The sequence below is a fragment of the Oreochromis aureus genome, linkage group 1, assembly GCF_013358895.1.
Source record: "Oreochromis aureus strain Israel breed Guangdong linkage group 1, ZZ_aureus, whole genome shotgun sequence".
Classification (NCBI taxonomy): domain Eukaryota; kingdom Metazoa; phylum Chordata; class Actinopteri; order Cichliformes; family Cichlidae; genus Oreochromis; species Oreochromis aureus.
Window position 1 is genome coordinate 3,106,283 of NC_052942.1, and position 27,416 is coordinate 3,133,698.

At 40.2% G+C, this 27,416-nt stretch overlaps 1 protein-coding gene across 11 annotated transcripts in view; it reads right to left on the reverse strand.

The window, feature by feature from the left end:
- The window catches only part of ppfia1 (PTPRF interacting protein alpha 1), a 45,362-nt gene extending 18,353 nt beyond the window's left edge, over positions 1-27,009 (reverse strand). For 10 of the 11 annotated variants that reach the window (XM_039620297.1, XM_039620396.1, XM_031757675.2 and 7 more), the window contains exons 1-10: positions 24,106-24,375; positions 6,041-6,142; positions 5,508-5,672; positions 5,320-5,394; positions 4,322-4,423; positions 3,455-3,688; positions 2,949-3,095; positions 2,197-2,331; positions 292-375; positions 68-199 (exon numbers count right to left, since the gene is read on the reverse strand). In XM_039620297.1, the coding sequence (XP_039476231.1) occupies positions 68-199; positions 292-375; positions 2,197-2,331; positions 2,949-3,095; positions 3,455-3,688; positions 4,322-4,423; positions 5,320-5,394; positions 5,508-5,672; positions 6,041-6,142; positions 24,106-24,375 (1,446 nt within the window). Of the gene's footprint in view, positions 1-67; positions 200-291; positions 376-2,196; positions 2,332-2,948; positions 3,096-3,454; positions 3,689-4,321; positions 4,424-5,319; positions 5,395-5,507; positions 5,673-6,040; positions 6,143-24,105; positions 24,376-25,773 lie in introns of those variants that run through there. The other variant, XM_031757663.2, reaches the window with a different exon arrangement.
- Between the last annotated feature and the right edge of the window lie 407 nt (positions 27,010-27,416).

Sequence of the window (27,416 nt, forward strand, 5' to 3'; positions counted from 1 at the left end):
CCTCAGCTTGCCGACTTCTTTGTTCATCAGCCAAACTTTAGAATTTGGCACTAGAGATGTGCACTACCTTATCCTCCAAGGCAGACATCCTCTCTTTGAGGTGAAGCTGAAGTCTTTCATTGGACTCTGAGAGGAGCTTATCCACCGTCTCAGACAGACGCTTGTTGTGCTCCTCATTCATCTTCTCACGTTGCCGTGCCTACACAAATAGAAACATTTTTATACAACGCACAGCTGTAGCAATGCAATGAGAATCAAGCTTCCAGTAAGAACATTTCCCCTTGTTCTCACCCTGAGCAGCTCCTGGTTTTTTTCCTCGAGCTGGGCCTCCAGCTGCCTCAGTCTCTCTTCAACATTGCCATGGCGTTCCTCTGCCTGAAAACAAAGGTTAATGAGAAAAAACTACAAATCTGTACAAATATGTTTCTGTGATTTCATGTATTTAATCCACGCAGGGCTGAAAATCTCTAAAGCCAGACCTTACTATCCCAAACCCTCTACCATCCATCCTGGAGAAGGACCTTGCTAAAAAAGACCCAGTGTAGTCTTTTTATTGTACTGCTTCAAGGTTCAACATACTTTTTTTTTCCCTGTGTTTGACATTATGAGAACAGGCCCTTCAAAAGGATGAAGTCACCAACATTTACATATTTTAAAAGGAGCAAAAAGCCAAAAACATGCACTGTAACACAACCCAAAAATAATAAAGCGGCTCATGCGTCCCAGAATGCAGATCTACTGTATGGCAGCTTTATCAAAGTTTCACCACTGACTACACACCTGGGTTATGAAGGTTACCGGTTCCTAAAACATTTAGATTTATGCAAAAGCCAACAGGCAACACAGCCTGATCTAGTTTTCTTGTAGCTCTTATAGGTGGGGTCTCCATAAGTCTTTGAGCAAATCAGCTGGAACTTCCTGTTTGTGTCAAGACACCAAAAACTAGGTGCCTTGTGTTTCAGAGGAGAGGAGACGAAGGGTATCACCACGAACTATCAACACCGCTTACTAGCACATGAAGCACAAACACAGAGAAGCTGTACAGATAAAGCCAGATCACAGCTAGGATTCAGGTTTGACAGAGTATTTTGATCAAGTTTGAAACTGCACTTAACCAGGAATGTATTCTTTGTTTCACAGACTTCAGGTACATTTGACTATTTTGGCTTGATTTCGTCTGAAAATCTAAACGCACTAGATTTTCTATTGGTCTGGTTAAATTCAGCAACAAGGGATAGAGAACCTCCCAGTAAACAAAAAGGATTGGTTTAGCCATCTGGATAAAGCTGTTCTACCTTTTTCAATATCTTAGTGCCTTTAGAGCCACACAGAACACACTAAAGATGGAGGTGGTAGGAACAGCATGAAGAACACACAAAGACAGCATGACAGAGACAAATGAGAACATGATAATAATGCAAACATTTCAAGAGACTGAGCACAATTTAAATTAGTTGCTGAAGGGAGAAAGCCTGTGTTGCAAGTTGCACAAATGAAATAATATAAGAAACCAGGGCAGTCATTTCTAGGTGTCTCTGCTGTATTCTGTATATTAAGTGTGCGGTTTAAGCACCACTCAAAGAGGAAATAAAAATCATTGCCATTAAAAATGCAGGGATGAGACACGGCAGGCTGCTTCTTTTCTCTTGTTTCTGTGTGTCTTTAAACAGGCGTAAATAAATGAAAGGAATGATACTAATTAAATTAACATAAACAGAAGGGGGGACAGACAGACTAGAGAAAGAGATAACTTTGTAGATTCTACTCACTTTCTGATAAACGCTAAAAGGTTCAGATGAGTAGACCAATGAAAAACACTACATTCAAAAATATACAGAGTGCCAGACAAAATACTAATAAGGTGATACGATGCTGTTGCAGTGCAGTTATGCAGCAGATGTTTTGTCCAAAATAAAGATTCAAACTATAAATGGATAAGAACAGGAGCTGAGTTTCTAAAAATAGGTCACTGTGAATATTTGGAGGAACATAAATAATGGCTTCCTCAGCAGCTTCCATGCAGAGTTGCTGTAAAGGAACTTCTTTAACATATCTGGTGACATTATGCAAACTTGTACCTTTATTCAGGTATTATGAGGTGATGCAATTTTGAGTCAGCTCCATTTAAAATAAATAAATACATATATACACAGAAATGCAATTACAAATGAACAGCAGTTTTAAAAAGGTGCTCACCTTTGTGAGAGCAGCGACCCTCTGGGCTAACTCGGCTTCCACCTCTGGCAGCGTCTCTGCTTTCCGGATGGTCTGCTGCAGCTTCTGCTCAGCTAGTTCCAGCTTTTCCTGAAGTTGCCGGTTTCTCTCTTCAGTCTATGACAAACAAATCAAACCCAAACAGTCATGCGCAAATACGTTTAAGACTGTTTTGTCCTTCATTCCAGTCTCAAAGATGGCTTTCAGATCCACAAGGAGCAGAGAGTACCAGAAAACACACTTCAGCACAGGGGCAAAAAAAAAAAAAAGACAAAAGGGAGATGGGGTCAAGGGATGCACGAGGGTGGGAAGAGCAGGAAGCGAGTGACAGAACATTCAAAATGAAGCACAGACAAACAAAAACCAAGAAAGGAGGAGAAAGACATCTCCATCTCCACTGAGTACATGTAAAGAAACAAGCCAGTGTCTTCAAGGCTTCCCATTAAGAGCCTGCTGCGCTGCTCAGTGTGTGAACACAGCAAGAATTCCTCAATAGGAGTCTGACAACTGCAGGCAATTCCTGCTGGCAGCCAACTCTGAGACTCAAACAATAAATTCCTCACTTGCCTGCATACCAGATTAAAGTGTGTGGGCGCTTGCAGACAATAGCAATATGATGAAATGACTGCAAATTACAAAGAAACTGATCCAATCTTCTCTAATGCCAAACACACAATTAACTGATTATCCGAGTTGTGGTGGCTTTAAAAAGTCTCAAACAGCATGGGACCTACTTGTCTGTAGAGGGAGTCTTTATTGGCCACTTCATTCTCCAGCTTGTCGTTGAGGTCGTGGACAGAGGTAGCCTCTCGCTGAGCTGCCAGGTAGCGCTTCTCTAGAGTGGTAATCCTCTCCTCCATGTCTTCCTTCTGAGCCATAGACTATATGCATAAACATATTGCTTTAGAGTTCTCAGCCTTTGTGACAGGAATCCTTCTGATTGGGCATATTTACACGAATATGAGAAGAAGACAAGGCACTAAAAGAATCCTGGTACTCCTTTTGGAGAATTCTGCAGCAAACATGTTAATGCTGCTTATACTGTTCTGCAGTGTAATGTTTAATGTCATGTTATCATGTTTATGGAGCACTGGATCTTTTGAAGCACTCGGCTGTTAAGATCTATAAAAACTGTGCTAAAACCATTGACAGATATGTGTGAACAATGCACACATGTACAAAGTTGCAACCTCATATTTCAATACATCTTTTTGTTACAAACAGATCGTGTCCTCTTTACCTCTCTGAGGTCTCTCTGTAGTCTTGTGTTCATGTCTTCAGACTTAATAAGGTCCTTTCGGGCTGTGTCCAGGTCCTCCTCCAGCTCAGTGATGCGTGATGCCATAGCAGCCATGCGCTCCTTCATTTGGCCCAAATCGGCCATCTGACGGTCCACTACCTCCTGGAGCTCGGCAACCTTACCGAATCCAGGTGCAGACTCGTCTTCCTGGCTCGACGAACCGTCTGATGACCGCTGTGGGCAGATTGACAACGGCTTTAAGATGTATATACAAAATATAGTGTTTTTTTCCTGGATGAACGTTGTGCTGTTATTGTTGGCTATTTGATAATCAAAAAGTTTGAGTAAATTAAAGACTTATGATGAGAAAAATGTAAACATCTTCCACTGAAAATTGAAATGATCACTGCCTGAAAGACAGGACTTGGAATGGATTTGAACTCCTGAGAGTTGATTGTCCTCAGACAATGGCAAGCTGATAAAGATTATTAACTGAAGTACAGAGAAAGGATACCCGCTTTTACCTGCTTTCTAATTTTTGTAATTTGTTTGTTTGTATGACACAGTGTAGCACATTCTATTTCATCCTTTTAATCAATTAAAGGGAAGGAAAATGTAAAAATGAAATAACACACATGTATTTTGAAACTGTAACACCCAGGATTATTTGTATACTTGTAATTGCTCTCATTCTTAAAGCTGATAAGAACAGAACAATTCTACCTGATCATGTTCACTACAATACATTACAATATAACAGCAAATTAAACTATTTAATCCTCTAGACATTTGTAAAACATGAGCAACTTTGTTGCCCTTTGGTTCTCACAAACATGCCACTTCTTATAAGCTGTTGAGTAAGCTCACCTTGCCATTAGTGCTTGGTGTGTTTTCAGAGTTGTGGTTAACCTCACTGGTTCCATCGGCCAACCCTCTCTTCTGACTGTTCTGTTCCCTGAGGTAAGCCAGCTAAGGAAAAGACCAGTTTGTTAGCACCCTGCCAAGTCATTCATTGATTTGTTGAACTAAACTACTATAAAGTTAACCACTAAACACAGTGCACAATTCTTTAAGACTTCCTTTCACCCCGTAACATATTTTAAGCAAGTGCATATTTAAATGTTCACACAAACGCCTCATAGATCCAAAATCGAGGAAAGAGGTCTTGTCTTAGGAAGTTAAATTTCTTATCAAATGAGGCAGGTGTTTGATTTTATGTGCAATGGCATGCAGGCATGTGTGTGGTCCCAGTTTGACTTCCAGGAACAAAAGATGACTGTAGCACTGTAGCGTGAAGCACAGAGGAAATCTAGGACACCTCCCTGAGATCCTCTGGGCCTTTAGTCAATTTTAATCCCATTCAGTACACAGAGGACTCCGGATTCTTCGTACCTTATACACATGAGCTTTGAATATCAATTTCTTTTTCAGACTCAGCAGCACAGATAAAGACAGGATATTATAATTATTATCATTATTATTCTGATGATATAAAAAAGCAATGTTTTACTGATGCTTGTAGCTTACAGGCAGCAGCATTTATAAGTCTAAGTCAACAAGAGTCTTTTTATCAACTGTCACAGAGGACACCAAATATAAAGATAAAAGTAGACTAGATGGGTAGTTAACACTTCAATTTTAAATATAACACACATAACGTTACCTTCTAACTCATCACTACCATTCACACCTATGGGCAATTTAGAATTATCAGTTAACCTAACCCCACTAATTGCACGTCTTTGGACTGTGGGAAGTCAGAGCATCTGGAGAGAAACCAGGGAGGAGAACATGCAAACTGCACACACAAGACAAACCTAAGTAAACTTCTCTGTAGTAATACTTAATACATTGTGTTTTCTTACTTCTTTGTGTGAAAAGGTGAGCTGTTCCTCCAATGCGCTGCATCGTTCCAAAGCAACACGAAGTCGCTCCCTAACCTTGAAAATATAAAATGGACAGAAAGCAACATGTAACTCCAAAAATGATGAACAATGGTTCACATGTCGACATGTACCAATACTGCAAGAAAAACTGTTTAGCAGAATTGTACCTTTTCGTCGAGGGCTTTATGGTGTTCAAAAAGTGACTTTAGGGCTTTGAGGACCTCCACTTCACTTGAGACGCCTGCTGGAGATTGAGCCTGCCGCTTCACCACAGTCATCCTCAGACTGCGCTCATGGCGAGACACCAGGCACTCCAAGTGTTCTAGCAGGAGCTGGATACACAGACAGTTACAAAAAAAAAAAAAGTCCAAATCATTTCTCATCATCCACTCGCATCTGAAAAACCTTTTAAGTAAACAAATGCAAAACCAGTCAAAATAATAAAGATAAAAGTCAGCACTAACTGCTGCTGCAAAGTGTTTTATCATTTGTAGCTTAAATATTGTGATGACTAAGCAATGCCCTAAGCTGTGACAACAGACATTGTCTGTTCTGTCAGTGCTATGACAACCATCTTTTCTCATAATAGAAACAGACGGAAATCTGACAAGTATTTCCAGGTAGAGTGTGCAGGCCCAACTAAATGCTTCTTATTGACAGCTGATCCTCTGTGAATGTGTGTGCAGGACGATCTACTAACCCGTGTGTTGTTTCTCTCGGCCTTTAGTTCTGCAATTTCCTCCTCCTTTTCCAGAAGCTGCTCTCGGCACACGTTCAGCTCCTTTGTTAGTGCAGCAAATTCCTAAAATAGGAATGGATAAATTCAGTAACATGTAACAACTACTTACAAGGCCTTTTTTTGGGTTAGGGAGAGTTTGGGAAAAAAGAGTGGTGGCAGGGAAGGAGGGAAATTGCACATTCAAAGCTAAAACTTTGATCATGGGTAAAATAAAGTGTAAAGTCGCTGCAGCAATTTCATATCATTTTCTAGAAGTAGGTGGAGGTTTTTAGATCAACTTCTTTTTATTGATGTTTTTATGCTACACACCATAATCTGATAATACGCAGTCTGTCATGACCCGCTCTCTCTCACTCTCCCCATCACTTGGATCAAAGAACCATAAAAATACATTTACATGTCTGCACATACACATGTTCACATACAGTAGCATGCTTAATAATATTATAATTAAAAATAAACAAACTAAAAACACCTTCATAGTCAAAATAGTACAACGCAGTTAATATAGGTAAATTATTACCATGTATGCGTTTGTACTTCACATATACAAACACACGTATAAACACAAACACATTCATATGTGTAGAATAGTCAGCATCTTATAATGGCAGCTAGTTTCTAAGAGATGCACATAACATCTCTTAGCCCTTTTTTTAGTTTCAACACTGACATCACCTCGGTATTTCAGACACATGTTCATTTGACCCAGTAACAATCTGGACCATGCACTACACATAAGATAAGACAAGACTTTAATGATCTCACGGCAGGGAAATTCTTGCGTTACCTCAGCTCAGGTACAGATAGCAGAAGGAAAATATAAAAAATACAAATAAAATGCAAACAAATACAAAATAAGTAAGATAATACACGATATACAACGGTTGCATACACAGTATGTGATTATGGATATGGTTGTGGAAATATGCAAGACATAAATTTAGCTATTCTACCACTACTATTCCTAAGTAAGTAATAGATATCTATTTATGCTATATACCTAATCAAATCCTGTCTATTTACACCAAATTAATATGTCATTGTATATGTTCCACAGCAGATCAACAGACTCTAAAACTAATACTGGTCCTCACTGGTGTATTTGTACATTGCTAGTGTTAAGATGTCAGTATAACACATCACTGTCCTCTGTGATGACGGTTTGTTTTGAAGCCAGCGCCATGACTGCATACCAAGTGCATTCCTTTCTTTCCTTGCCGGTGCCGACAAGCAGACAGCCATGTTTACGGCTTTAAAAAGAGCCACAGTTGGCAACCCCCTAGTTTCAGCAAATTATCTTAACACTTTCACACTTATTTTTTTAAATCTGCGGCAAAGTTTTATTAGAAACCTCTGCCTGCTGACAAGAGTATCTGTCCTTTGTAGATCTTTTTGGTATGAGAAGAAAATGAATGGACAGTCAAACGCCTCAGTATATGTAAATGCAGAATGCAGAACGGAGCTTTTTTAATCTTCCATCTTTCTGTGGTTCTCTTCCAACAAATATCCACTCACACAGAGACAGCCACAGATACACACAAACACACAGAGCTTGTAAGGATTGCATGCATGGTTGGACCGCTAAAGAATTTGCCATCCTGATTTTTTGCCCTGTAGCACAAGCACCCTGAGTAGTAAGACCTTCTTGCAATGCTTCTGAGGGTAAGAAGGTGGGGGGTGGGGGGTAGGAGGGCTGCTGGAACTGATGGTTCTTTTCAGTCACTACCACAACTATTCTCCCTTCCCTTCATTCCAGCCTCTGAGCTTTTCCAGCACTTGGCACAGATTTTGCTCAAAGAGTTAGTTTCCTATTGGCTAGAACCAGGATCTTCACTTTCCACTGGCCAATAAGAGACTGAAAGGCAGGCTCAGGGGTAATTAGAGAGTTGCTTATTTCCTACATTCCACAGCAGAGGCTGAAGTTAGAGAAATCTCAAGGTTGCGTATAACCTATGTTTTAATTTATCATGTATTACCCCTTACCCATAACATTCTTTAACTCATTTATACACAAAATAAATAAATAAACAACATATTGACTCTGATACACGACAGACTGACAGAGTCACAGTGTAACTCGCTAAGGTACAGGGAGCCTGAATTCTATCATGCAACAAAACAAAAAAGAAAAACCAAAAGTATCCAAACACCCTGAAATCTGACCTAGGCTGGAACCTTTAAAACACACATAAAAAAAAAAAAAAAAAAGTATATGGGTAAGTTTTATGTTGCTTCTCAACAGGCACCATCAATCTGCGCATATCAGTTGATTTCAACACCCACCCTTTTGACTCTGATGCTCTTGCGTACATCCTATTGGCAAATCTAAGGTGATTTTTATCTTGCCCCTTCTGCAAATTACTCTGTAACTCATCATTTTTGCCATTCATGCCATTTCTCACCAATGTCATGTCTACTGTCACTAATTTCTTCTCTGTTCTTCAAGGTGTTTTTGTTGCTTCCTGTATTTTGGCTGTCCATTTATGCATGTGGGCAGGGATGTGAGCCCTTCCCGTGTTAGGCTTTCCATGCATGCGCTTGAAGGGGCAGGGATGTCCCCAAACAGGCTTGACGATAAATATAAATATACTCAGGTTTAAGTATGGTGCATGTTCTTCAATTTAGAATTAGTGTACCTAACACAAGCTTTTCAGGGAAAACCATACTCTGCACCACACTCTCCACTAAAACGTCATTGTGAGAAAGACTCATGATGATTCGAGAAACAAATGTTTTAAAAAAACCCATAATTTTCAGCATTAACATTATGCATTCATGTTTATCCCTTTTATTTGGATTGTCTGTTTCATTTAGTATTTCATTATTCTTAGTAAGCTCTCCCACAGAAAAATTCCACCAACAGCATATAGTAAATATTCTTTTTGTGTGGCTTAGTGACATAAAATTCAAGATACTAAAATAACAGCTCTATTATAGCGGACCAAAATGTGTCCAAGGTGTCAACTTGGAGAATATAAAGTATATTTTTAACATTAAATCTTTTAATTTCTCAGTGTTCATGCTCTCTAACTGCGAATTTAGCTCTGGGATCACTGCACAAAGGGAGAAGATCAGGAAACAGTGAGACACTGTTATGTCAATACCGAAGACAAGAATGCACAGCACACTATGTGACAGAACACATGATAAAGCAAACAGGGCACTATGTTTTATGCTATACTAGAATGATACTGCAATAACCTGCCACTGAAAATAGTACCATAACACCTTGGTAGTGTTTCCCCACACACAGACTTCACTTAGGCGGACTGCCTAGATGTCATAATGGCAGTCCCACCAGTTAGCAAAGGCCCTTCGCGTCAAGTCAAGTACAAGTGTCCTAGCTGACCGTCCACAGCTTGTTGACAAAGCAGACCCGCGTGTAATACATAGCCAAAAGTCAGGGCATTGCCCCTGCAAGCCAGCAAGATTCTACAACGGTGTAGGAAAACATTTTTGTACGCACAACATGTTAACATAAGTAAATAATAAACACACTAAATAGGAAATTTTTATTTTTATTTAAAAAGTCAGTAAAACTCATCTGCAGTATCCCAGACCTGTCAGACTGCTGTTCACCTCAGCTGTTAACATGGCTGCTGTAAAGAATCCTGAAGGAAGCTGTATAACTCTGTGCTCCAACATTGGTTAGTGAAGCATTGCTTCTGTCCAATGACATGAGGATTTTCTGTTTGGTGACAGTTATCGTTTTTATACAATGACTGTACAGAATCGAGCATTTGGATAGCGCTATTTCTGGTCTTTAATGTTACTTTGTGTAAAATTTCACCACTAGAGGTCAATAGATTCACGACTGCAGTCAACTAAATTTTATTGTCTCACATCTCTCAATACAAGTGTATAATCCTAGCAACTATAGAACAAGCATGTTTTAAAATTTAAAATAAATGTCACTTTTCAATAATTTTAGCTACAGTCAGTACTACACTAATAAAAATTGTATTAGCATATACATGAGAGGCATTGACAGTGGACAGGTTTAACCTTGCACATAATTTTGACAAACCATAGAAAATTAAGCACTGTTCCAAGAGCAACAGGTTAGCAAATGTGATGATATCCATCAAGCCATGTGCTTCATTTTGTGAAATAAAAACTGGGGGGGTGAATGAACGAATGGGTCAATGAGACATGTCGTACAAAGCGCTTTGAGCGCTCAAGTAGAGCAAAAGGGTACTATATGAGAACCAGTACATCAGGTGCCTAAAGTATAATGACAATGCAAGTTGGAAGTAGGGCTGGGCACTGAGGATTGTTTTAAACTGGTACCAGTTGCAAACTGGTCAGCACAAATAAGAACCTAGATAATCAGTGTTGCTACCATTAGGTATCCAAAGATGATCACTCCACCAAACTTAAATCTCAGTATAGGTCCACTCCTCCGATACATTTAACAGTTCACTCCTAGATATAATTTACCAATCAAATGTTTATGTAGCTAGAATATATCACTCCTTTAAGTCACCAGCAAGATGTAATTATGTTATCTACCACACTTGTTAACGTTTTGCTCTTGGAAGAGGTCAGTACTTCCATTAGAAACAAATAAAAAAAAGATTTGTGTAAATTGTAAGGGCAAGTGAACTAACAGTCTGTGGTAAGCTGCAGCCAGTGCTCTATTTAAGGCTAACAAATATACACCAGAGAAGAAATAAGAGACCACATGTTGGACATAGTCAATGTAAAGTGAAAAGATAGCACAATCAAAACATTTGCATTAAAAGGACAAAAACAGTTTATCAGACCACCTGTTCAACTAGCTTTAACATGTAGAAAATCAACCTTTCACCTGCTCCCATCCGCTGATGCTATGTTTCTTACAATAACAGTACACTTTCGAGGCTGACATGAATTGTTAAAAACTAGCTTAAACCATTTGATTTGTGTCTTCAAATGTGGTGTATTCTTGTATAGGCTATGATAGGAACCACTATCCTCTCTGTCTAGTACTTGGAGACAGCCCATGTTTTGTTTTGTTTTTTTGCTCTCCCCATCAACAGGACAAAGCATGGAGACAAGGCCATGTCTAAATTGTGAAGCCTTCTATCGTCCCTAGAGGCTGTTTTATACAACAAAAAGATAGTCTAACTGCAGCTATTCTAAACTACACACAGTTACTCATTTTAAACTTTCATAACACACTTACACTTTTTAAGAGCCCACAGTGCATGACAATAATCTCTATATTTTTTTTTTTCCTGTACAGTCAGCAGACTGATGCTTTTGAGACTGATCAGAACAGGCCTGCCTTCTACATAATGACTTTAGCCGCTCTTAAAAGCTTATAGGTGCTGAAATGTGACACTGTGCACCGGGCATCTGTTCTCCTAAACGGGGACCCACCATCAAACCTAATTAGACACCACAATAGCTCTGTACAGAGTTGCTAAGCTTGCTACAAAAAAACAAAACAAACACACAAAAACCCCACATCAATAGAGAAGAACTCAATTGATTAAAAAAAAAAAAAAAAAAAAAAAAAAAGGAGAAAATGTTCATTTTTACTTTTCTTTTATGTTACATTTGTGGTACAAGTGCATGCAAAGATCCTTGAACCATTATAGATTTATTTAATGAGGGTATATTAATAAAATTGTGAATGCATTATTTAAATGTGCTATATTTTTCCTGCTTCCTTCTAATGCATTTAAAGTGAAAAGTTGTTTTTTGTTTGTTTGTTTGTTTAAATGCTTCCATTGCCCACCCAATTGCCAAAATTACATGTAGTGGTGCTGCACTGCATCATTTTACGGCTTTTTCCTAAAAATTGCTATGGCACCTATTATTGATGTCAGCAACTGCTCAGTTGTTGCTTCAACAGGTCTACAGGAAAAGACTCAGCTATACATTCTTCACAGGAGAACTTGAAAATGAACTAGATCTATAGAATAGAAGTGCTAGCAGCAGTTTGGAAAAGCACTTAAACAATACTAGTGTGCAATAGGTGTACTGCAGTTGTTCTGGCTTTTTGAAATACAGGGGCTGGAATGATTGATAACAAAATAAAGTGCTGTCTGCTCAGTTATAAAGGTACCATCCATTTCTTTCTTTTTTGTGTATCAAATTACCTTTGGTAAACACTAGGGCTGCAGCTGTCGATTATTTTAATAATAGAGTAATCTATCGATTCTTCCATCGATTAATTGAGTAATCGAATAAGAAATACTTGTGTTTTATTAATAAACAGTAATAAAATATTCAAAAGAGGGGGGAAAAAAACAGGGTTTTCTAAATAAACTGCTCATTGGTTTCCTTTTTCGAAATTGCAATGCTTTAAAGTTTAACTGCAGACAACGTCTGTCAAAATGAGAAAAAACACAAAAAACCCCAGAAAAAACCCCCAAACCATCCATCCATCCATTGCAGAACTGTTGTAATTCAGCCACTAGGGCTGGGCCATATTATACCGTTCACGGTAATACCGGTACAATGTTAGGCAACGATAAGAAAATGAAATATCGCGATAGAATATGGGTAAAATGCGCATGCACAGTGCCTTTGTTTTCATACGCACATGGCCGAAAAAGCACGGCAGCAACGGAGAATGAGAAGGGGGAAAACGGATTGTTGAGTAAAAAGGATGAACCAGAATTCGTTTGTAAAAATCGTGAAACTTCAGTGATGTGGAACTGGTTTGGTGTTTGTCCGTCAGATAGACAACAAAGCACATTTTTTTTGTAGAACATGCAAGCGGGCCGTCGTTATTGCCATATTTTTCGGACTAAGGTGCGCGTAAATCTGGGAGTAACCTGGGTCCTAAACTCCGTCTGCTTCAGGTCCCAAAGTCAAACGAACACTGCAGCATCACTGAGAGTTAAAAACTGTCTAAATTCTTCCATCTTTAATAAAACGATCAGCATTGCTGCTTTACCAGGTGTAACTATGAAGTTTAACATCCAGGCATCCATGAAAACAGAATTTATTACATTTAACTGAGTTAGAAGTTAGCAGGAAGTTAGCGGAAGTTAGCTCGCTAGTTTCGCTAGTTACCTAAGCATGATATAGCATGTTCTGACTGAGAGATTTCTGAACAAATTCAAACGTACAGCTCTGCTATCACTTCCAACATAAATGAAGACGGCAAACTAAACAGCAGTGACGTCTGTAGGGTTACTGAAGTTGGGCTAGGTGGTATATAATGATGTGCTACGTGATCGCTAGCGACACAGCTACGTTAGCATAACATAAACAGTAAAGCTGGAGGATGAACGCTAACTTTTTTCCACTCGATAAAAGTTAACATGAAGGTTCCTGATGGTTAGGGACAAATGCAATCGCATGGCAGGATGCTGTAAACGGACCAAACTTCAGTCAGGAGAACAACTGAGATAATCCATCCACAATACGAGGTTAGTCATTAATATACTGCAACAACATGGGAATATAATAGAATAGAATAATCCTTTAATTGTCCCACAAGGGGAAATTTGGTCGTAACAGCAGCCGGAAAGACAGCTGTGATAGAATACAGGATTAATGAATCAATGGTACAGAAGTGGAAGAAGCAAGAAGAATGAGTTGAATAAAGTTTGATTTATCTGTCTGCTTTGTTTCTCTTAATGTGCCTTATAATCCCGTGCACCTTATGGTCCGAAAAATACGTATTTGACTTCTTTTATTTGGCACACTGCAGTTTAATGTTGCAAAGCGCCTGCCGAATGACAAATTAGCGCTTTCAGTCAGAGATTGAGCATGCACCGCTTTATTGTATTTCCAGACTTGCTTTCGGCACAATTTACAGTGCGCGCTACTCTGTTTTTTGTCAGACTTGAAATAGCCAAAATACCTTAACACTACGGAACTTCTATGGCCCTTCCGTTCGACAAGCTCTCCGGCATTGGAACCATCATCGTTTTTTTCTTCGGTAACCTTCGGTCACGCTCTCGGTTGATTTTTCTCTAGTCGGCAAACTCACTTCCTTCATTACCTGGGCAGCCCGGCTAGCTGCTTCCCAAACAAATACACATGTGCGCCTTGACACTTGTGCTGCACGTAACAAGTCACGTGACGTGACGCTGTGGCTGCGATTGGTTCGGCTCTGCGCTACTTAATTTGGATTGGCTGGTTTTTTTGGGGTTTTTTTTAAGAGGACAAGAGAGATGAGGCCTATCGCAATAGTTTAATTTTTCTATCGAGAAAAAGTTATTTCGCAATACATATCGTTATCGTTCTATCGCCCAGCTCTAATCTCGTATAAAAATATAGCGATATTTTTACAAAACTCGATATATCGCCCAGTCCTAGTAACAGTGGCGCATTACAGAGACTTGTTTAAAACGAAGCAAAAAAATTTGTGTCAACAATTTTCTATAATTGAATTCCTCAATGAATCAGTTCAGCCCTAGTGAACACCATGGGTGAAAAGTAATTTTATTAAATTTACACATTCCATGTGTTTGCAAATAGATTTAAACAAAAAGATGAGATAAAGAACAGGTTTACTCACATGACACTATAAAGAAGTGCATCTCATTTAAAATCTTTTTAACACATTTAAAAAACACTAAACTAAAAATTGAGCATAAACCAAATGTTTATAATAAATTCCTTTAGGGTTGTCCAATATCACAAAACATAAGGGATGACAATATTAAAATGTCTATCAAATTATACTGTAGTCTATTGCTTATTTCGTGCTGCGTAAAATACACTTCTTATTGAAATATTCTTTCATTGCTGTTTGCAGTAGTCACCATGGCATCCCAGAAGGACCAGCTAAAACAACTTGAGGCATTTGCTCCAAAATGAGGAGCTACACCTCTGTAAGAAAGTCTGACATGGACCAGAAAACTGTACTGCGCAAATGATCCTGCAAACTGGGCACCAGGACAACAAACCACTAGAGGTGCAACAATACACAAAATTCACAGTTCGGTTCGATACTTTGGTGTCACAGTTCGATATTTTTTCGATACAAAAAAAATGTTCATGCCTTTTTAATTTGTCATTTATTAAAATTATAAATATATATTTTAACTCAAAAGTACAGTTTTTAAATTTAATGTTGCTGAAACGGGCAGCACGGTGGTTAGCACTGTTGCCGCACAGCAAGAAGGTCCTGAGTTCAATTCCACCATCAGGCCAGGGTCTTTCTGTGTGGAGTTTCCATGTTCTCCCCGTGTTTGCGTGGGTTCCCTCCGGGTACTCTGGCTTCCTCCCACCGTCCAAAGACATGCAGCTTGTTGGGATAGGTTAATTGGATAATCCAAATTGCCACTAGGCGTGAATGTGCGAGTGAATGTGAGTGCGAATGGTTGTCTGTCCCTGTGTGTTGGCCCTGCGACAGACTGGCAACCTGTCCAGGGTGTACCCCGCCTCTCGCCCTATGACAGCTGGGATAGGCTCCAGCGCACCCCCACGACCCTGAAAAGGATAAGCGGAAGCGAATGGATGGATGGATGGATGTTGCTGAAACAACAAAATAATAAAAAAATAAATAAATCTATCAGATCGAGAAATCACTCATCTTTGGAAAAGAGAGTTTATTACAGAGAAAGGGCTCTTTCCAAAATAAAAGCTATACTATACGCTTCTTCTGGGGTATATTCTCAGCAGCATATTAAACATATCAGGTCCCCATAAGGAGAATCATGTGCTGACGGCTGTCTAAATGACTCGGGTAAAGTTTGTAGCATGCGTGCTTGTTGTTTTTGTCTGCTTCCACTTGTCTTTGCACTAGGATGATGTCGGTGTAAATGTGCAGTCATATTCGTTATGTTCCCACTAGTGCTGTCAGCCTTAATCTCGTTAAAATGACACTAACACCATAACGCGGCAAATCTCCGTTAACGAGTTACAGCGGATCGCCCTGTGCGTGAGGCTGGACAGCGTCAACACCTTAACGAGCTAACTGTGCTAACGCACTAGTTCCCGCCAATGTAATTGAGCATTGCGTTGCACATCCGACATACTGTTTTACTTTTGTCCATGACGCGCTTACCATCAGGGTCAAACTTCACATGAAAACCAAAATAGTTCCAAACGCCGGATCTGAATGAGGATGGGGGAGGTTCAATTTGCCATGCTGCAACGAGCTTAACTTATGTCTTGTTAGCTTGCGCTGCGCTCAGTGGATCTGCACTCGACAGTGCAGCCTAGGCGGAGTAGTCGAACGCAGATCCACTGAGCGCTCAACATAGACAGCATCGTCAGAAGAAAAGTTGATAAAATAAATTTAAAATTTTGTATTGTTCGATACATATGCGTACCAAACCGAAAGCACTGCATCGAACGGTTCAATATCGATACGAGTATTGTTGCACCCCTACAAACCACCTCTGCAACCTACAGAAGAATCACATGAAAGAATTTCAAGAGAGTTTAAGAATGAGAAGCAAAAAAGAAACCATCTATTCAACAGTTGAATATTAACCAGACTTGGACCTTTCAACAGGATAATGATCTTAAACACACTGAAAAATGGCTAAAAAAGAAAAAACATTTTATGGAATGAAATATTTGAATCCCATTTAAATGTAGAGGAATTTGAAACCAGTATTGCCTACAAAAACCTACAAAACATACCAAATGTATGCATGTATGTAAAGCAATATCCATTTAAAACAACAACAAAAAACATTCTAGATAATTAATATAAACAGGCTGGTAAAGCTTTAAGAATAAAGCAACTGGCCTTTAAAACTAAACTACATAAAAAAAAGCATTCTCCTCCATTCGTGTCCGTTTCCTTTTAATCTATTAATTCAGCTCACATTTGGCCAAAAGCAACACTTGCACTCTGTCACTTTCTTGTCACTATGTGTAACAAGCCAGCCTTTGTCTCTGTGTCTTACTACTGTGCACTCTCAATTCATGCCTTTGTAGCACTGACCAGAACAGAAAATTTGGTCACTGGTCTTTTAAAAACAGGAAGCACAATATCACCATGGGTGTTATGATTTCAAAGAGATGGATGAACCCTAACAATAAGGACAAAATTTGACATGTGCTAAGTGAAAACATTATTTATTTTTTTAACCATCCATCCATTTTCTCCCGCTTATCCTTATTTGAGTAGCCTGGGGCTGGAGCCTATTCCAGCTACCATAGGGCAAGAGTCGGGCTACACCCTGGGCAGGTTCATCAGTCTGTTACTAACAGTAGCTTGTAGTCTGGGTGTAATCAGGCCTGAGTGTGGCTAGGGAAATTAAGGTCATCTTTTTGGAAACGTTTGGCTAGCTTTCTTCCCCCTTAACAGACAAAATCATCATTTCAAAATACTGGTGGATGCCAGTGCTATCCCTCAGCCTCCTGGCAAATACACCTAGGGTATACATTTGAAATTGTGTTCACAAGATTTTCAGAGAACTTTACCTCTGACCTTGAGGTCGAGGTCACTGAGATTCAAACTTGTTTGAGACTTTCAGTAGATGCTGCTGTGGTATCACAATCCTACGTCGCCTCGTTCGGATGGTGTCAAATTGTCAAATGTCAAATTCGGACGCCCACACTGCCCGACATTCAACCAACATTCGTCAGTCCAACAAACGACGATAGGCGATATATTTGCGCAGGTGACTTTTTGATGGGCGGAGCAATGTAATCATGCAAGGACTGATGTGCACATTTTGAATTTATAAGTTTTGTTTGGAGGGACTATTTTACCTTCTCTTCTTGTTTGTTTCAGTATTAATATAGCTACTTTTTGGATTATTCATTCATTTATTTAAGATGCGCCAAATCGCACAAAAGACTTAACATTACGTCTGGCATTTTTTTTAATATTCACTGGAAGAAACATTTTGATGTTTAACTTACTTTTTGTTTAATTTTGCATTTGTTGTTTGGAACAGCCTATAAACACAGTTATAGTGGGAAAAAGAAGCCAGTTTCTCTTTGTTTCCCTCCCTACCATTGTGGGTTTTTTAATTAAAATAAAATGTTTTTGTTTTTTTCTGAACACAGGCTACTGCCTTTCTTTCTTTCTGTTATGAGTTTGAGTAAATGAATCGCTGCATTTGGGAGCACTTTGAGGAGGGTCCATTTGCTTGCAAGCTGGAAGAGGGTGCCGTTAAAACAGCGCTATTATGTTTTTTCCCGCCGACTGCTTTTCTTAGCTTCAACCAACATTATTACAAAACTTACTGATGGGCAAATAAATAGATAAATCGCTCGGTAAAAACAATCAGTGAGAGGCTCAGCCTATCGTCTATAGTCAATATATTCATCCAATCGCCCAACCTTACTGCCCGCCCCGCGGATGGACGACACTACCCCATCAACCTTTACCCCTCCGCCTGAGGGGTAAAGACTCAAGTTTTTATATAAAAGGATCGTCGTTGACTAATATTAAAATTTGTTTAATGATCTGAAACACTTCAGTGTAATAAATTTGCAAAAATAAATAAATAAAATAACTTAGGAAGGGTGGAAAATAATGCAATTGAAGCTCAAGGCATAGTAACCAGTATCTTCATTGATAGGGTGATTGCTTCCAAACTGACACTGAATATTGTCAGCTTTTCCACATAAGTGGAATGACATAAGTTCAACAAATGAAATAGTCTGTAATATCCCAGCACCCCACCTGAGTCTCAGTCAACAGAACTTTATGCAGTCCCAGAAATGTCTCTCAGATGCGTTATATCAAAACATTCTTTCATTCACCTGAATGGCTACACTGACTTCAGAGGGAAACACATGAGTAAAAGCCTGAGCTTACACTCTATCATTTTGGTTGGTAGTCCTACATAAGCCTCTTCCTCAAGCTCCTTCATCAATAATTAATTATTTACGCAGCTCCATGTACCTGAGGGAACCACCAGTTAAAATTTCATTTAGATTTGATGACGTTTACCACTTTTCACATATTTCCTTTTGCCACTGGTGGTGCCATAAGTGTGACCTAACATTGACACATAGCTCTCTCCGACTCCCAAAACATACGTGAAGTTCGGGACAGACTGGACAATGTAGAAAGGAGGCATACAGTGAACCCCGGGTATTCGCAAGGGTTAGGGGCCACACCATACCTCACAGTTTTGAACAGAAACTAAGAACAACTCCTTGAGGCTTTTCTGACCAACTTTGAGGTTGTTCGGGTCAGTCAGTTCAAAGCTATACCACAAGATGCAAACATGATATTTCCAGTTTCTATTAGGTGTGACCGCTGTGACCGTTGTAAAAAATCCAATTGAAATGTGTTCAAGGGTGGACTTTTTTTTAGCACACTTGAGAAAATTAGGCCAAACTGTACATATGTGTGAATGTGCAATGACTGCAAATTGAAATTTCATCACCAAATCACCAAAAATGGTGGACTTCCTGTTGGGTTTGGGTCAAGGAGCCTAGAGACTTTTTTTGTCTGTCTTGGCATGTTACAAATGTGTACCATATTTAATTCATATAGCTCAAACTATGTGTCCATAGTACTTAAAACTACAAAATACTCTGTCCATTTTGAAGCGTCCATGTCTGAAACCAATAAAATACATACATTTTCACCAGTCCTGAGAGATGTGCAAAATATTATGCACTTCTGAGCATGTTAGGGCCCTCAAAACGGTGATTCATTGGTCTGAATAATAATAACAAATGGAGCAATTACAATAAAGCCTTCGCACTTTTAGTGGCACTTGGGTATACGAGTACTGGCAGGCACCAGATGACCTGTGGGATCACTTCACTCGTGGTCTGTCAGCGTTCTAGGCCTTTTTCAGAGGGGTGTCAATCCAGGACATCTGTGCAGCAGCAAGCTGGTTTTCACCTCTCACCTTTGTTTACAGGCTGGACGTCTCTACTCCAAGTGTAGCCCAAGCAGTGCTGGGCACTGGGTCCCTTACTTGGATAGGTTGGCTACTGGCTATTGCAGTAATTGCTTGAGATAAGCATGTCTGGCAATATGGCAGTCTCCATTTCCCATAGTGAAACAAAAGGTAGGAATGAGAACATGGTTCTCAGAGTAACATGAGTGAGATATCTCACCAGACAGCCCTTCTTGACTGTCTTGAATCCAACGTGAGAGCCATTGCTTACTGATCACTTTTCTGAAAATCCTTGGTCCTGTCCAAATATGAATGCAAAATTTGAACATAGTATATGCAGCCTTTGCTCCTTAGCTCTGCAATAGGTACACATGCCCCAACCACCTTAGGCACATAGGCCGGGTTGGGCCTCAGCGACACCCTCGTCTGCCCCAGGGCAAACTGAGTATATGATGGGTGCGCTTAAAGTGAATGAATGTCACTGACAGATTTAGCGGAGGCTAAGGCTAGCAGTAATACTGTCTTCAAAGACACATGCTCAAAATCAGCCTCCTGGATAAAACGGAGGACCACAAAGCCCCTCCAACACCACTGCCAAGTCCTAAGGGGGCACCAGAGGGCTGGAGACAGACAGTAGTCTGCAAGCCCCTTTCATAAAACGGCAGACCAGTGGATGCTGGCAAGTCGTTTTATCACCAAAACCCACATGGCAGGCAGTAATGGCTGCTAAATATACTTTACCTGTGGAAAAAGCTTTACACATATCAATCAAGTCTTGCAAGAATCCCAATATAACGCCCACTGTACACTGAAAGGGGATGTGGCCCCTATCATGGCACGAGTTCTCAAACACCCTCCATTTATGGTCATAAGAGACCTGGTGGGGGACGACCTAACATTCTGAATAGTATTAATCGCACTCTGGGGAAGACCCACTGTGCTTAATGTCACCCGCTCACAGGCCAGGTCCAAAGTGCCAGGTGCTCTGGATGTGGGTGAAAAATTGTTCCTACTGCCTGAGACAGCATGTCCCTGTACAACACGAGTTGCCACAGCTGCACGCACAAAAGCTGATATATCTCCGCCAGCCAGTGCAGAGGGGAGCTATCAAAATCAGGGTGTGATAATTTTCCCTCACACTGAAGAGAGTGGGAGATATCAAGGCCAGATGGGTTAATCCATATAGGACAGGCGGCTACGCATGTGCGAGATCAAAGAGACGGTTACCTCTTCCAGCAACTCTGGGAAGACTGGGAGTAATTACTTTGCCGCTCTGGTAGCCTGGGGCAATTTCTTCCCCTCATAACGTAATCTGGTGGTCTCCATTACGACGTCGTACCACGAGATATTCAGCCCTGATGCAGCGCGTTTGCACACATTTTGCATATCCATGCTAGGAGCGAGTGAGGCTGGTGTGCTTCCTCGCTCGTCCCAAAGAGCGGTCGCAGTGTCGGGCTTGGCCGCCTGATAGGAGAGTATGAAGATTTCATCTTCCCCTCCCCATCGTCAGATAAGAGGATTCCTGAGGTGTCCTCATCGTCATCCTTGTAATCCAACTCCAACACTTCTTCCATTGGCCGAGCTGCCACGGCAAGGTCTAGCTGTGAGCCCCAGCTGGTGCGACCCCGAGGTTCGGCTTCTGCAACTGCCTCCTTGTCGCCGCCACCAGCCACGGTGTCGGCTGTGGATAAGAAGGGGTCTGCTCCCAACAGGCTAGCTGTCGCCAGGGACTCTTCATGGTGAACTGGACACAGTGCGCACATGAACGGGGCTTCGACTGCGAGCTGGGCATGTTCCAGCCCGAGACCACACAAGCAGACCTGGTGTGTGTCCTTGCTCGAAAATTTGTTGCCACATGAGCATCGGAGTCTCCACTTCCTTTGGTGTGAGGGAAAGATTTTCTGCTAGCTGGGATACTAACGGAGAGGGGTACAAGTTAGTTGGTTTGCTAGTCTCGGCCGAAGAAAAGTGGTGTTAGCTGGTGTGCTAAATCGTGCAGACAAGACCGCCTTACCGGAGGTAAGTGGTATGACGTCCAATCTACGATGAAGATCCGGGTTCAGGAGAGACGAGCGAAGGTAGCTAGCGCCCGGTGGCGGGAAAAAGCTAACACTCCTGTCTGTGGACAGTTAAGCTAGCCAGCCTACGAAGGTTTAGATATGCAGAGATATCGCTGCGAGAACAGGTTTTTGAATAACGACTATGTAAAAGTGCAAGGGTGGGCAGCTCTGTGCGACATGCTTGTCATGATCATCAGTCAATCAGGATTGGCGGAATGAGATAAATGCTTCTGAGGAACATGCAAGGAGGGGCATCCCATAGTGACATCGAAAACGAATGTTAGGAATGAGAACTGCATGTACCACAGAGTCATGGCTTAGTGTTTGAGTGTCTAAATGAGTCTCACAGGCCTAAATGTGCACTTGAATCCATTTATAATTCTTAACGTCTGTTTATCTTGCTTACCTTGTTTATCTTGGACTTTTTACTGTATTTTTATAAGTTTTATAGTTTTTTCCTACTGCTTAAAATACTCCCTTATGACCATTTATACTACAAAGTAATTAAGCAATAAACAATTAAATGATAGAAATGTTTCCATTTTTCACTTTCTACTATAACAATGGGTTTTTTGGGGTTTGTTTTTTTTTTTTTTTTTACAACTACAGTAACAAAACAAAACAAAAACAAAACTGGACAGTGGACAATAAGCTACCAGAACCTTTCTATAATTTTACACATTTACTTCTTACAATTTCAGTCCAAAGAGTCGTACTAACAGATTTCTTTCTTTGTCAAAGCAACTTTTACTTTATCATGTAGTGAACAGTTAAACATGTCACTTCTTTACACTGACAGAAAGGGCGTTTCACTGGTCTGGCCCCCTTAAGATCAAAGTGGGCTATATGTGGCCCAAATTGTAAAATGAGTTTGACACCTCTGTTCTCTACTGTCCGTGTGTGGAAAAAAATACACCTGGCGTCAGGGAAGAAGGCAAGCTGTTGGAGGCAGTGTGATGCTTTAAGGAAGAGAGAAAAAAAGCTGTATAGGTCAACAGGACAATAATAACTACAATCAAATAAATATATTCTTGCTGTCCGCCCAATTTGTTTGCACTCAGTTTGAGTTATTAGGACGCTGTGCAGTAAGACCACTAGTTTGTCCTTTTTACCCTCTCAATCCTAGGCGTCACGGACAGACAGCTGAAAACCGCACAGCAGCCAAACGATCATTCCTGTTATACTTCTTTCAAGTCCACTTGACATCTATTGTCTGGAGCGCATGCGTAGTTGGTGCATTATAATGTAAATTCACTGTGAACAAGACTACCTGGTCTCAAAAAACAGGTAGGCACATGGACATCCACACGGACCATATTAGACTTGTGGATGCTGAAACATGTTAGGCTGTAGTAAAATCTTCCAAAGCAGTAATACACCAAACATAACAGTGAGAGCAAGAGAGAAAGGCTACGTTCACACTGCAGGCGAAAGCGCATCAAATCCGATTTTTTTGACCCTATGCGACCCATATCCGATCATGGTATGACAGTGTGAACGGCACAAGGCTGTCAGTCACGCAGTAGAACTTGGGAATAGAGCAGCTGTGAAATCGGTCTCTTTGTTATTATGCTCAGCGTCTTGTGAGCAATTGTGAGCTTTTTGTTATGCACAAAAACAACATTGTTTTCTTTTATTTATGGAGCATTATTATTTAATAAATGCTCATAATTTATTTTTGAGTAATTTTTTCATGTACATCTACGCTGTATGTTAATAAAAGTGGCTGTGTGACATCTGGGACACAGCTTTGACTAAGAACTCTCTTTTTGTTCTTACTTTATGGCTTTAAAAAAAAAATATTGAGATATATATCGTATATCCCCATCCAGCTAAAAAATATCGAGATATGAATTTTGGGTCATATCGCCCAGCCCTAGTTCCTCCTCTAGCAACCTGTCTTCTTCTGCCAAAGTGGTTTAGTAAGAGGCATACACCTGAGCTGAATTAACTGGCCATAGGCTCATTGTCATTGATATCCAATCCAGCTTTTCAAGTTACCATCTGGCAGAAAGCCAATCCAAATATTGGTGCATTGCTAGTTCAAAACTCACTGTAACATACAATCCAGAAGCCATACAATTCCCCAAACCAAACCACTCTCTGTACCATTTCTTCCAGTAAAGGCTTAGTCTCAGGCAGAAACTGTAGAATGGCAAACACTGAATTTCTTTAAGAATTAATCTACCTGGACTAAGAATAGGATTTTCCTTTAAGAAAAAAAGTCTCTCTCACTGACCTGTGGCAAAGCAGTGTTCAGCTGTCTCTGTAGTGAGTCCCTTTCATGGCTAACTTCATGCAGTTTGCTCTGGGTCAGGCCCAGATTCTCCTGAGTCTCTCTCAGGGTCTCAAGAAGACGATCTCGCTCTTCCAGCATAGACACCATCAACGACTCAAAGTGACCCTCTGAGTCAGATTGAAGTGGCGAACCAGAACCTCGACGGCCTCCTCCATTTCCACCACCAGGGCCTTCGGCCTCACTGATGGTGGGCATCACCTCGCACATCATCTGCAAAAATAAAGAGCAGGAGAAAACAGGAGAGACAAGGCCCTCCGTCACTGTCACGTCAATAAAGCAAAAAATTCACCCCTCATGGAGAAGTCATAACACCAATTACTAAGTGCTATGGATAATTTCCTTTTTACTTTCATTACTCTCTTTCGCTTATGATCCTAGCCAAGTTTTATAAAAACAAAGTTACAACTGTGTCATTTACATGTTTCAGAATGAGTATTTGGGCGTAGCTATGCAGGAAAGAAAGCTGTATATGCAATATTCATGCTAAGGCAAAGAGCTTGTGTTATGCAACAGAGGTCTGTGTGCTATTTTGTTAGGACATTACAGAGTCAAAAAGCATATTAACTTCTTAAAACTGAATACTAAAACTTCTCTGAAGAACACCAAAGAAAAACAAAACAAAACAACCCCCCCCCCACAGATCCTATATCAACAAAATTATTAACACACTGAGATATAACATTAGACAGTGGGCAAGTCTCAAAGTCCTCATCAGGGGTAATTTAATCTCCATAGTTTAAATTAACCCTCACAGTAGCTTTTTGACTAACAAAAGGGACAACAAAGACCAAAATCAGTTGAATCTAGTTGACTTACTGTAATGGTTAACTAGTTTGTGCTGATAGTAGTCTATAGAAAAACAATTACGTTAACCCATTCTAGTTAAATTTACGAAAAAGCTGAGGTCTGGGTAATAAAGCCGCTCTCTATATCAAGCGGCTCAAGTCCTGTAGACAGGCTCCCAGACAGACAAGCAGGAATCATGTGAGTTGGATTTAACCAACCTAAAAGGAACAACAACTTCCAATAGGGAACACGTAGCAGCTAGGTACACCAAAATCTCAAAAACACTTAACTGCACTTTCCTATAACTGAGGCGGACCATTCTTGATACATGCCAATTATTTAGAACAAATCTACCTACTAGACCCTTGCAAAGTGAAACGCAAAATCCAAACTAACGCTTTTTATTGAGGTCAAGCCCCTCTGGATAAACCATGTTTAAGAGGGGGATGGTCACATTGAGGATCTTTATAAAGGTAGTGACAGATGGCGGGGGGCACTACCTACCCTACCTACCTACCTACTGCACCATGCATCAAAAACTAAAGGATGACAAGTGGAAGTAGAGGACTTTGGCTGACTTGCAGAGGAGCGATTCTCGAAGCTTTTTCTTTTTTGCACAGCGAAGATAAAGGCTAACAGGGTAGTAAATGAGGTATAGCAAACGATTGAGGGGGCCACCAATTGTCAAAGTAATTACAAATCTATTTAAAGTATTTTTGTATTTTGCATTTTGTAAATGATTATTTTTAATGAAGAATACGTCTGGGAGTTAAACCCTACAATTGTTTTCTAAAGTTGTTTCGTGTTAAAGTTCTTTCTCACCTTCAAAGAATATTATTACTCCAAGTTCCTTCGTAAATCCAGGTTATGTTATGACGAAGTAAACGTCAACAAGTCCAGCTAACTCCAACTGTGGATTAGAGCCTTGTCAAGCTTTACAAGTATCCAGAGTCATTCAAAACAGAAATTCCATTCAGAGGCAGGGATGCATTAAGGCAGTGAAAGGGTCCTCTTGGTGGAAAAAAAAAAAAAAGATAATTTCAGAAAAGGCCTCAAAGCGAAACTCGCATAAAGTGAGCAGGGGGCAGTATTCCAAGTTTGACTGGCTAACTCTGCGCTAGCCAACAAGCACTAAGTAAGCTGGTGATTCGGTGATTGCATATCTGGATTCTGGAACGAAGCGTTCATTTTTGCATCTCAAAACGAACGACCATCCTCAGATATAAAGTTTGACTCATATATAACTAGTGAACATTAACTGATACAGTTAAGTGACGTGAAAAAAATAAGCAGCCGTAGTCGGTTTAGCTAATTTGAAACAGGACTCTTTGGCTTAAAGACAGTTTAAAGTCGACAACTAGCCAATGTTAGCTACTAGCCAGCTAGGAAGCTAATGTTTGCTGCTCTATTTTAGCTTAAAAACGTCAGGCAGTCATTGAAGCATTAACATTATTTATTATAAAAGTACATAACATGATAAAATCTATCATAAAAGTTTCTTACACTATCTAAAATGCTAAAATCCTGAAATGAGTCTTAAAAGCTCTGTTAAAAATTATTCATTTATCAAGTAGCGTTAGCATCAGCTAACGTTAGCTTCCCGTCGATTCCGTGGAGTCGCGTCACCACATCACGGCACCAGATAGGAAACTTCCAGCTAACATTCAACGTTAGCAGCGTTTCAGTCTGTTTACGAAATCCAGACCGCTTATAAAAACATATATTCCCTTTGTTTCCGCCCGATTTCCCGGCGTTCTGTCAGTATTTCCACCAAAAAGGTCCGTTGGTCCGGTCCTTCCCTGTCGCCACTGCCTGCCAGCTTCGGCAGTCGGGACAGCCAATGGTGGGCTAAGTGTCGCTTGCACTTAGCCTGCCAGTCTACGGGAAGAGAGCGTTTCCCAGGTTGGCAACAGGAGGAAGTGGAGAAGTAGCAGTACGTTCAGTTCCTGTAGGGATATAAGCTTACACTCGTCGTGTATTGAAAAGACAGAGACAAAGCACGACTTTTCCATCAACAATACCCGTTATTTCTTTACATTTACAGGTTACAATATCTCGGATGTATGTCTGTGAAGGTTCTCGGATGTCTCACCGTTCGGCTAATATCAAACAGGCTATTTTACCATAGTTTGTATTCTGATATGTTTTAAATACACATGTAACTTACATTTAACATTTAATATTGTATTTTGTCTATGTTTTGCTTGTAGAACCAATAATGATGATAATAATAATAATAATAATAATAATGATATAACTTAACTATGATTAAGAGGAACATTTAAGAGTTTGATTTAAAAGGCCCCGAGGTCATCTTAACCGAATTCAGCCATTATAATTTAAAATGTAACTTTTGGAAGAAGGTATCGAAGAGCCAAACGTTTTTGTTTTTTTTCCAAATAATTTCTTTAGTTCACTCTTTGGCCCACATTCAGTTGTTACTGATAAACCAAGCTCTCGCAATA